This window comes from Mycetomoellerius zeteki, unplaced genomic scaffold (genome assembly GCF_001594055.1).
Source record: "Mycetomoellerius zeteki isolate Tzet28-1 unplaced genomic scaffold, Tzet1.0 scaffold285, whole genome shotgun sequence".
In the NCBI taxonomy this organism is placed as follows: Eukaryota; Metazoa; Arthropoda; class Insecta; order Hymenoptera; family Formicidae; genus Mycetomoellerius; species Mycetomoellerius zeteki.
The window spans coordinates 534,016-546,435 of NW_017257266.1; the positions used below are offsets into that span (position 1 = coordinate 534,016).

A 12,420-nucleotide genomic window follows, 5' to 3' on the forward strand; every position below is an offset into this window, starting at 1 on the left:
ATAATACATTGGAAACAGCCATTTCGACCAACACGTTTTGTTTGAGATTCAGCGTACTTTTAATTTGCTGGAAATCATGGCGATTGCTGAATAAACATGTTGAGACGTTGAGTGCGTTTAGGACCGTTCAGTAGACAATCATAAAACGGTTACAAAACTGTTGAGTTCTGCTGAATGCATCCATTGTGTTTAAGGCTTTAAGAACGTTACCGTTGAACAGCGAATCGTTGGCGAATCAATTTCGATGTTCTTAGTCCCTGAGTGAAAGTCCACAGAAGTTAAGGTTTTTATGAATAACAATTCCCGATATTTTTATTGAAAAAATGCTTAATATTTAAAACATAATCAGCCAAATGTCGACGTCTTTAATTTCAATGATTAATTTTAACCTTATAAATTTATTTTAATAAACTTGCGTTATATGACATCAAAATTGAGTACCCCTATTTTCGCACGGAGGACGGAATTGTTGAGAAAACATTGAGCTCGCATTGCTCGTAAAAGTTGTTCTCTTATTCTCTTCCAGACTCCGTTTCTTTCACGTTTCGATTTTCTCTGATGTTCCCTCGCTTTCTCTCTCGCTCTCTGTGCAACAGAGACGACTCATCTCGTGATTATTAACTCTTCTGGAGCCGCGACGCAGAAATTGCAATCAACTCCTAAATTATCATACGACAAGAACGTCGTACTGATTTTTTAATCACAGAATAAAGTTTTATGTCATTTACAAAATTTTAATTCGTTAAATAATACGATGTGTATTTCGCGTGGACTTTAAAAGATATCTAAAAACACAAATATTGATATAAAAAAACGCTTGATAAATATTTGTCCATATCCATACATTGATATCCATACATTGATCGGAGCTGGAGGACAACTTTTGTGGCAATAATAGACGTTCTAAACCAACGCGTTGCGCGGAGATAGCGAAGGGAACAAAGACTTCAAAAAAAAAGCAAGGCAAAGAGAGAAAGAAGAGAAGTTGATCGGAGTGTGATTTCTCAGCCAAGGAGGTAGGCCTGCAGGTGCACCTTAACACGATTCAACCCGTCCCTATTAATAAATAAACCTTGCGTGTGTCGCGTATTGCAATATAATGTTGCGCTGTGTATATATAAACAGTGAATAACATATATATAAAATCATAAAACGATAAAACAAAATAAAATAAATTATCCAATATATTAATATATATACTTAATAATCTGCAATAATATATTAATATTCTGGTTATATATTATTAAATTATAGGTATATGCGTGTTCGGTAGCCTTAACTATGCAAAGTGCCCCTTTTTTGCAAAAAGAGAGAAGATCGACGGTAATATCATTTCATCACAATATTGCGGTTTGGCTCTTTGAATAGCTATGGGTTTCTGCGTTTCCGTGTATATACGTGTTCCTCTTCATGCGTATGTATATGTATGCGTGTGTTTTCTAGCAACCCCCGTAAAATAGGCGATTAGTTTTCTGCATCTGTACGACGACAGTCAGTGCCGACAAGTAATTTTTTAATCTATTTTTTAGATTCAATATGAAAAAGTATCTAATAAAATTTAGCCGAAAAATCTGAGATCGCCAAAGGAGGGGGTCGCTTTTATGATTGACGTTTGAACGCAGAAAGTGTCTTCGATCTGACCCACGACTTTGGCGTCGGATTTGGTTTGCCAGCTCCGCAGATTAGCAATTGATTTAGATCTTGTCCGCGAAGCGGGGGAGACCTTGCAATTATATTCTGTCTGAAACATTGGACGCTATGGGGGTCGCTACGCTTTTGCGTCGATAAAGAAAGCTTTCTGTCCCTGTTGTGTGTCCCACGCCTACCCTGCGAGGCGCCTCTTCTTTTTTTCACTCGTGTGTATGTGTAATAATATGTAAAGACATCGCTCTCAAAATAATTAGGAGATCATTTCTTTGAACGATTCCACAGAACGTTGAATCCAGGTGTCGTTAAAATGATTGAAATTCATTTACGACTAAACGTGAAGATCAATCTTGGACACTTCAAAATATTAGACAGTCATTAGATGGCAGCATTCGAAGAAATGGTTGCCTAATTGCTTTTGAGCGACGTACATTTATCCGTGTTCCTTGTAAAACCATGGTTATAATATGTATATATATATATACGTTACACGTAAATTTCATGATGTACGAAGAAAAATAAAAACAAACAAACAAAGAAGAAAGAAGAACAAACAGATTGCACCCCAACCAATTAAATATCAATGTGCAATGACGATACGAGTATCGTGACCATCCCTTGAATAAAAATTAATCTTTAACGTAACTATATCTCCAACCAATGATGTAGATTATTAGTGTGTGGTAGATTATATAAAGTATAAAATATAGTACTCTATAAATCATCCAATACAAGTAAAACCTTATTTGTTGCCTACGCACTTAAGTCCCGAATCGTGGAATGTCTCCGTGATTTCCACTATTTACCTCGCGATCGCGCATTATAACAGCGCGGCATGCGGCTTAACCGTTAATATTATAAACTTTAGGTGTTAATTAACAAGTAACGTGCGTTTTATAGTCAAAATTCATATTAGGACTGCAAAGCGCGTCTAACCCAACGTTATTATCAAAATTTTACGAACGTATGCATAAAGGACAGAGATTTCGTTGTCGCTCGATTTGCTGTTGCGTGTTTACTTGCGCGTGTACGCGTTGCGTGTGAGGGTGTATACGCGTGTCTTGCGTGTCGCGGATGCGTGTGTCCCTTTCGCGGTGCCGACACTTTGTGAGAGCTGCGCCCCGTGTAGCCGCGTGTGAAAGGCCAGGGTGTAAAAGTCCGTATGTGCGTGTATGCGTATGTGTGTATAGTTGCGTGTTACTCGCGTGCGTAGGTGAGCACACGTATGTTAATATTGCTACCGGTTCCCGAAGACTGATAATACATTACGATTACAATCTAATATGAAGTCCAACTATAAACTCTTCAACAACTATACGATTCACCCTGCGTATCGAATGAATTACTCCCAGCGACTCAGCTTTATAATTAATAGATATCATTATAATTAATTGATTCATTAATATTCTTTCCGGCTGCCGTCTCGCCGTCCCGATCGGTCGGCAGCAGCATCTACGGGAGGAAATTGGCACCACGTTTGCTCCCATTTTATATATTATATATATATTTATATATGTATTTATATTATGTAATTAAATCCGCGCGCGCATACACACCAATCGCGCGAACGATATACATCGTTTTAATCGCGCGGACTTTTCTCGCGGACACTCGCTAAAAATTATCGGCGATCGATACAGCGCTCGTTTTCCTCATCACGAGAAAAAGGAAAAAAGAAAAGATAAAGCTGCCCGGTCTTTGGACATCGTCGCGGCGCAGACGCGGCCGTGCACGAGCGCTCATGATATATTGGATTAGATCATCGATCGGCATCAACGAAACGCGAGCGTAAGCACAACGGCTCCGCGCGAAAAGCAGAGAGGTATCTTCTCTTCGCGCCAGTTAGCAAAATAAGCGACCTGCGCTAAGCAATACGACTCGCCTCGGATCGACCGATCGATTGACGGTGCCGCGATCGAAAACGACACTCCGGTTGCTCTACCTCGACTTCGCGGCTCGTTAATACGAGATTTGGAAAGATTGCATGGGATCTCTCCATGAATTCGAGATGTTAAGCGTTTCGAGGCGAAAAATAAGGGGGCAATTTTGCACGACCCTCTTTCATTTCGATTTAGAGACCAGGTAACAGAATCTGGCCACGAGATGACAAACATTTGATTGCCCTGTCGTTTATGTCAATTTCAGCAAATTGAGAATTAGAGTCCCTATAATATAGTCTGGCCACGCAACACAAAATGGCTGTGTACGTGTGAATCTGGTACGAATGTGTGTGTACAGTGTAAATGTGGAACGTGTGTTCTTTGAATGTACGCTATTTTGAGAGAGTTTAGGATTGACCAATGAAAACAATCATGCTGAGTAGCCGGACTCTACCTTCTAGGAATACTATTGAGAATGAATAAGATAGTATAAGTTAGAACGAGATAGCACACATATAAAGAGGCAGTATATATATACTTTTTCCTCACTATTGTTTTGACAAAATTACTTATAGCCAGATTCTGTTATAGGATCTCTAGTTTGATCTAGAGACTCAAGGACTGCATACAAAAAAAGTAATATCGTAGTGAGTCGTAAGCCATAAGAAATCAACCAATCACAGTCAAATGTGAGAAAAATAATTGAATATGATTGATCAATTTCTTACAGTTTAAGACTTATTACATAATATTACTCCCATTGTAGATGATAAAAGTCTGGACACGATGGGATTTCGTCAAAATTATGCAAGAGAATATATCCATTCTTTCTTTCATTTTCTATCTTTTTCTTCTCTCTCTCTCTCTCTCAGGAATTGACAAAACATGGTGGACCAATCAAAACTGGCTGTCCAGACTCTTATTAGGGGGTCTCTAATTTCGATCTCTCGAAAAGTCGGAGGAACAGCAACGCGTCCCATCGCCGTCGCGCGTTAACGAGCATTCTTCGTTCGGCGAGACAAATCGAATTGGATTTCATGATCACGGTGAAACCTCCCGGCCATCGCGACGCGGAGCGTCAGCCTCGAGATCGCGGCTACGTTTTCGCGCTCGCGTACCTCCGCTCCTCGACGCCTCGTGGAAGGAAAAAAAAAAGAAAGAAAGAACTTATCCCTCACAGCGCTTCGACGTTAGCTACAACAAGCCCACTCCCAAAAAAAAAAGTCACCGCACACTAAACTGTACACGTCGCTGTATATTAATCTTTCCTGTTCCATATATTTTTTTTACCATTTTTGCGATTTTCGTTTGTTAAAAAAGACCCCTACAGGAGAAGTTCTCGATATCCCTTAAGCGTAGAACCTAAAAAAGATTTGGTGTTCGAGAAAGAAGAAAAGCCGAGAGAGATCGGCCCTTTTCCCCCCAATGGCCGTAACTTCAGGGCCGCATTTTCACCGTATACGCGGAATACCCCCCTGTGGCTGCGGCCACTCGCGCTCTCAGTATATATATTCCATTATTTATATATATATATAATTTTTGGGGCGCGCGCGTATGTTATATATATTATGTTTCAATATATATGTATATGCATATTTAAATATATATTTAATATATATATTAAATATATATATTAAATATATATATATATCTCATTTATCTTGCTTTTTGTCTCTTCCGGCGTCTTTAGGATAGCGTGTTCATAGTATCGTTGCTCGTTGAGAGCGCCAACGAGCTCGTCATGAAATCATTAAGATCGATCTTTCTCGCTTCGGGATGTTTGAATTTAAAGTGCGTGCGCAGGTTGTCGCTACGTGTGTACGTGGCACGACAGAGAGGACACTCAAACCTGCCGGGGAAGTGGACGTGGTAGTGGTTCCTGATGTGCGTCACGACCTTGCCGCACAGCTTGCACCTGTGAAGGTTGCAGCCGCCTGGCACCCGGTCAAAGGTCAGCCGCATGTGCCAGGCTTTTGAACCTGCAACATCAACACAAGACAAGTCACTTTCAACTGTTGGCTTCCCGACACGACGCGGCGAGTCGCCCGGTCGTCGGCGACTCGTTTCTCTCTCTTTCTTTTTTTCCGTTTTTATTTTATCTGATTTTTTTTTCGTCATGTTATTTTGATTACGTTATTGTTACTTCTATGCCGTTTCCGTGCTGCTTTCGCTTTGTGGTACTTTTACGTGGATATTTTTTTTTTCTTGTTTGGCTCTACAGCGTCTTTTTCGAGGGTCGTCGGATCCTTGGATACTCGGGTAGGACACATTCGACTCCGTGGAAGTCTCTCGGATTCCAGGATCAAGTCGAATCCTCGAATCCACGGACCAGAACTGTGGACGGATCCCCCGGTTTTGGGTCTTTGAATCTTTGGATTCTCGAAATTCTTGAAAATTCTGAGCTCTCTAGATCACCGAGTCCTACGATCTTGAGACATTCGATCTTCGGAATCTTGAACCTACAGATACTCTGCTTCTCGAATCCTTGGATTCTAAGATCCCCGAGGTCTTGAGTCCCCTGGGATCGTCGGACATTTAACTCCTCGCAGATGCAAATAAGATCCCTCTGTATCCTTGGATCCTCCGATCCTGATCTCACTCTCGTTAATTCGCGCGTTCGTCGTCCCCGAGTTCTTTTAAGTCGCTTGCTTCCCTATCTTTCTACCTTTTTTTCCTTTATCTTAAAAGTTTTTCCCTTCCTCTAACAAATGTACCGTGTATGTATATTATGTATGTGTTAAACCCTAAACGCGCATTAATCGAATTGATAGAGACAGACAGAACGCGGAAGAAACATTTCAACAAATATATAAATAATAGAAAAAAAGAAAATTTAGTTTTTCCTCTTATCACGTTTATCATGAAAGAAATACCGGCACAATTTAAAAATATCGCTTTTCGTAATCGGATAAATTGATTCGCGAAAATTGACGCACAGTGGAAAAAAGAGTATTATGTATATTAACTTATTAGGAAAGCAGCTTATGTATTACTCTTGAAATAAACGTCTCGCGCAATGTCGTTACGATTTCACGATAAACCGAGAAAATACGAGATCTTTGATTAAAAATCGATCACTTATTACCGCGGCGTTCGCTTTGAGACGTCGCTGCTTTTTATGCGTGGATTGCAAGACGTTATGTCGTTTAAATAAATTTAAATAAATTGAACCGCGAGTTCATATACCAAATAATTTCGTCGCTCGAGAGACGGTCTCTCTCTTTTTCTCTTTCTTTCTCTCTGTGCGCAAAAGACACGCTTAATAATTCTGTATTTAAAAACATGGAATTTCGCTTTGTGAGAGCCATGAGCTCTTACAGGCCATTTTCGCGAATATCTGACATAAAAAAAACGCGGTCATAACGAAAGAATAAATATTAAATCAAGCGACGCTTCGGGCCAGTAAACTAAACGAGCAACGCCGCCACTCTCGTGTATTTAACATAAATTTTGCATTTTGCACTGCCTTCGTAAAATGATAAAAATGACTCACATGTCGAACTAGAAAATGAATTTTTTCGAATTTGTCATTAACGCTGAAATGTGTTGCAGCAACCGAGAAATTCGCGGCACAAAAGTTGAAAAATGCGATGTAGATTTTTTTATTTCTATTCTCTTTTTTCCAAATTTTTTCGCTCTTTATTCCGCTGCTTCTGAATTCCAGATTATTTTACGTAACAGTTACGTAATCGTTGACTAATGGGAACATAGCTAATTTTCAGATATACGATTGTCATTCAATACGAAGAAAGTGCAAAATACATCTTAGGAATGTGCACCAAGTAACGAAAGAGCTGCGTCGAAGATATACACCGCGCGTCTTCGAAGCGCAAACAACTTGCCTCTCAACGCGATCGAAATACGAGATACTCGAGGCAAACGATGAGAACGTGCGATTAAAGCGTCAGACACGTAAGTTCTCGTTAAACATCGATCAAACTCCAAACCAGTGCGATTAATCAGAGAAAAAGCGTAAAATGGGCGTACAAATTTTGTGCGTAGCCAAAGCGAGCTGATCATAAAGGCTTTTCTCGTTCTTCCGGTATCGCGTTAATCCCTCGAATGCTTGATATTGATAAACGTGCTGTGAACAAATGATATTTCTGTGTATATAATAATATAAGGTATATATATATATATATATATTATTCCGCATATCATGGCGGCAGATAATAGACAACCAATCAAATTTTTGCTCCAAAACTAACGCGAGAATATAAAAAAATTGTTTGAAAATATGTTTGCGTTTCTAATAAATTTAAATACCAAACTGAATCTTTTAGTTAAAAGTCACAAACTTCTTTTCTGTTAAATGGCCTTCAGAAGAACTCGAAGAAGATACGGCCAGAAATTTCTTGAGTGACAAAATGCAGTTAAGAGTTCCTTAGAAACTTTTAATGTCCGCACTCGGCGATTCTTCTGATGCGATTCAGAAGTCACAGAAAATGATCAAAACGTCTGACGTAATCGTATTTTGACGTATATCACCGGTAGCTGTCATATTGCTGTTATATCATTTACAATTTGGAGCAAATTTTTGATTGGTCAAAGGCAGCTATCATATTGGATGTCAAATTATATACAATTATCTTTAATCATTTTTATTTAGATCGCAACTGCTCACTCAATATGTCGTTAATTTAATTAAAACAGTCAAGTTAAACAATTTAACTCAAGAAGATATATTAAATTTGACTTAAATTTAGCTTACTATATTTATTAATTTACTAATTATAAGTGCATATTCTCTAAATTCTTTGAAGTAGAATCTCACTCTGAAGAATAAAAATTGAACCAGAGAAAAAGAAACTTAACTTTTAATCTTTAAGAGTGATTTCACTCTTCAGAGTGTGAGATTCTAAAAGTTTTAGAGAATACATAAAAACTAATCACAGAAATAGATTGCTTTACATTTTGACACACATGGAAGATAAAAATAACAAAATGTTATTCAACTTACGACACTACCATTGCTTTTTTGATATTTAACAGTGTGAGCATCTTTGAAAATGGTATACCTTATATTTTTATATGGATACGTTCTTGCAAGCAAAAAAAAAATAAAAAGATCATCACCGACCTGCATTGTTACTAGACTAACTTTCGTTTTACGCGCGGCGTTTCTCCAACAAGATACGTTCAGACAAATTATGGTCTCCGCGAGACATTTTGACCCAAGAAATTAGGCGGTGCACCGCGTAGCCGACATTATGCCGGTCGGCCTAGTTAATTAATGAAATGATACATATACGTAAGACGACCGAACTAATTATACTCCCATATCCTAATGCACGAGCGAAACGAGGTCGTTGTATTATTCAAGGACACCAAATGGTTCTGTCTGTCTCGAGGCACGAGTGCCTGACACCAAAATCTCAAACAGAAGAGATAGACTCGAAACGTGATGGAGTACTTTGCGAGCGGTATGATGCCCGCAGTGCTCGCATATGCGCGAGTATGCGCGCTGCGTTGTGTGCATAAACCCAATAATGTCGTGAAACCCCTCTGTCGCAGAGACGCATAGAACACCTCAGAATGTCAAATCCCTCTCTTCAGGCTTGCACTCCTTCGTAAACCTCAGAAGATCTTTCTCCCATTATAATCTCTATTAAAACGAGCAATCTGCATGTATATATTTTGCTAATAAGTAGAAATAAATGTTAACGAAAAATAAATCTTTCGATATTGCTGTATTCATACATGGATTGAAAAGAAATATACAAAATATATTAGTTCAAATTTAAGTCAAATAGTCATGAAGTCAGTTAAATAGAAATGTATCTTTAAGGAAATATATATAGCCAAAAAGCAGATGCAAGTTTTTAAACCTTTACAAAGGATACAATCAGAGAAATATGAATTATAATAAATCTTACTCAAGGAAAAACTGTAAGAGTTTAAATAAAGATCCCCGCCATCTAAAAGACGTCTGAGAAAATATATGATAAAACTGACGTCACAAAATTATCCATTTCAAAGTATGCATAAAACTATTTTAATTTATTTTTATGGAGAGACGCGAACTGTGAGTCGCGTGAAAGTGATTTACTCCTGCAAACTCCGCACGACAGGGAAATGACACTCGAGGTGCTCCATGATCTGGAAAAATGGAGTCCCTGAAAGCTCACACCGCCATTCGGACTGATCAATATTCGTTTTTACGTGCCTCACTTAAGGTATTTGCACGTACCTGGGATATCCGCCGACAATCATAATGGAAACGATAAGAAAAAGAAAGGCATATCCCGACGGTATAAAAATCCATAAAATTTTATTTTCAGTAGATAGAAATATTTAACGGAAATGTCTACTCTTATTAACTTGCCGGTTATTTAGGATCTTCATATTTGAAAATTTTCTTATGTCTTTAACTTAGAATCTTCAAATTCTTTTTTGAAACATTTTAAATCCTTGAATCTTAAATTATTCATATTTAAGAGGATAAAAAGAAATTACAAACTTTTCACTAAGGAAACATTTGCTGCAATTATCAAAGGAATAATACGCTGCAACTTGCATGCAACGTTATAGAACACCTTGTAGAATGCCATTTATTATTGTCGGGGCAAGACCATTTCGAGATCCGAATAGACTGACTGAACTCCCGCGGGAGACTCCATTCCGGCAATACCCCAAGCATGATATCGCGTGTTAACCCTTTGCAAACCGTATTTTTGCGATGGTTACCCGTCACGTGTCACTTTATTTCACCGCGAAGTCAGCACCGTACGAAGCGAAGCACATTCTAAGGTAAAAATACAAGGAATCACTGGAGAAAAGAATTTTGTGAGTAAACTCGCGGCGATATAAGTGCGCGGTAATAATTACATAAATATAATATTTCAACAATATAACTACATAAATAAATATTAAACTCATAATCTACGAAAAAAATAAAATTATACATTTTATAAATTACCTTATATCCAATAAAGTATTATTATTATCGTTATTACTGAACTTATTTTCTGTTACTATAAATAAGGAATTAGTCGCCTGTACCGCCGCACAACATAGAGAACCAAAAGATCTTTGCGCACTGTATTTACACGTATCTGCAATAATTACAGCACGGGCTTATTTCCCCCGGACTATCCTATGTTTCAAAGCGTCACCTTATACGCAGCTACTCAGGGAAATGATGGATACCACAAAGGGTTAAATCGCTGTCTACCCCCTCAACAAGCCGATTGCCGCCGCGGTGTATCGTCGTATCGATCGGCTGCATTCACGCTAGCTTCCGTTCTCGATTAATGCGCGATTTAAATAATATTCGCGTGACGGCGCGGGGGCAACAGAGAAAGAAGGTGAAAGGTCACTACATGCTTCCGATCGATGAAAGGACCGGCGCCAAGAAACGGTTCGCGAAACATGGTAGAGACTGGGAAAGAGGAAGGGAAGAAGCAGACGAGTTAAAAAAACTTTCGTTGGTCCTGTTGACCGTCCGATTTTCAGTGAAACTCGATCGCCCCAGCGTTACTTTTTCATTTCCACTTTTCCGAGTTTCCGTGACGAGTACTTGCGGAATGCAGCCGCGGGAACGACGCCCCGTCGACGTTGTAAAAAAAAAAGGCTTTGTACACGGTCGCTTTTTTTATTATACATATACACAAGGTTGGGAGCGATATTTTTAGATATACATGTATGTATACAAGTGTATCTTTTTTTTCTCTCTTGTTAGTGCAATAGCCTCGGTTAGATTCGGTTAGAACAGTGTTTTTCAACCCTTACTACACGATAAAAATACCTTGAGATGCACGAGAGATCGATGATGCGTCACGGAAAAATGCGATTACGGAAGTTGTATCAATAACGGAGAGATATCATGAAATAATTATCACTTGACATTTAATTAAACTATTTCTAGCTACACGAAGAATGTGAGGTAAGACAAATAAAATTTGCAAATAAATTTTCAAATTTCTCCAACGTTATTGATGTATCTCTTCCGCACAAAATCACAATAATCCCTTTGATCTTGATTTCAATAAAACAGACACGTAACATGACAGGTATTTTACAAACTCCCGATGCATAATTACTTATTCTACAGTCATTTCGTGAAATGATCGAGAAACAAACTCAGCTACTCGTAAATGCCTTTCTCGAACACCTTGTTGTTGCTACTTGCTTGAGATTCGTTTCAAAAAAATAAGATAGGCTTTAAAAAGGTTTTAAAAAGACAATCGCGCGCGAATTTTTATTCAGATCAAATTTTTCGCGGCATGGAACAGAGGTTGAAAAACACCGAGTTAGAATACATCCCTTGTGAAGGTGCGAAGTTGTTACGATTACGTTTCACGGTTCGCATAAATTCAGATAAGACAATGTAAGGACTAGATTAGAAAAAAGGTTAGGAAAGTGAAAGAGTATGAAATGAGAAATAACAGAGAGAGAGAGAGAAAATATGAATGAAAAGATACAGTAGGGTCGAAAATGGTGAAGGCAAAGCACCTATGTCGGAAAATAATTTCCGAGAATAAACTCCAAGTAAACGAGAATCTATTCCCTTTATCAGGAGGAAAAGTAAAACTGGCTCTCTTTATACACAACACTATGACATGAACCATTTTGTTACGTGGTCAGACAACAACAAAAAATAGAGCGACTCTCGCGTTCCCTCACGAGAGACACGAAAGTGCGCATTCTCTTTGTTTTCTGGTAAAACTGAGCCCTTTCCTAAAAAAAAAATAAATAAATGAATAAATAAATAAAAATAGTATTCGAATACCAAATCACGAAAGTATCGAGTCCGGCTAAAACGAAAAAAAAAAAGCGCAAAACACACGACTGTGATTCGCGATGGGTTAGATTAAATAATCATTGTTTATTATTTCAAATCTCTTCTTGTGGTACAAAAATATTACAATATTTGATCTGGTAACTTCTTGTC

The 12,420-nt window shown here is 38.4% G+C and overlaps 1 protein-coding gene across 11 annotated transcripts in view; it reads right to left on the reverse strand.

Moving 5' to 3' along the window:
* Positions 1-12,420, reverse strand: part of LOC108724256 (protein tramtrack, beta isoform) — a 64,804-nt gene that overhangs the window by 16,879 nt on the left and 35,505 nt on the right. For 8 of the 11 annotated variants that reach the window (XM_018450536.1, XM_018450533.1, XM_018450535.1 and 5 more), the window contains one exon: positions 5,194-5,506. The exons of the other annotated variants lie outside the window; for them this stretch is intronic. In XM_018450536.1, coding sequence (XP_018306038.1) covers positions 5,214-5,506 — 293 coding nt within the window. In that variant the 3' untranslated portion in view covers positions 5,194-5,213. Of the gene's footprint in view, positions 1-5,193; positions 5,507-12,420 lie in introns of those variants that run through there. 11 annotated transcript variants of the gene reach the window in all.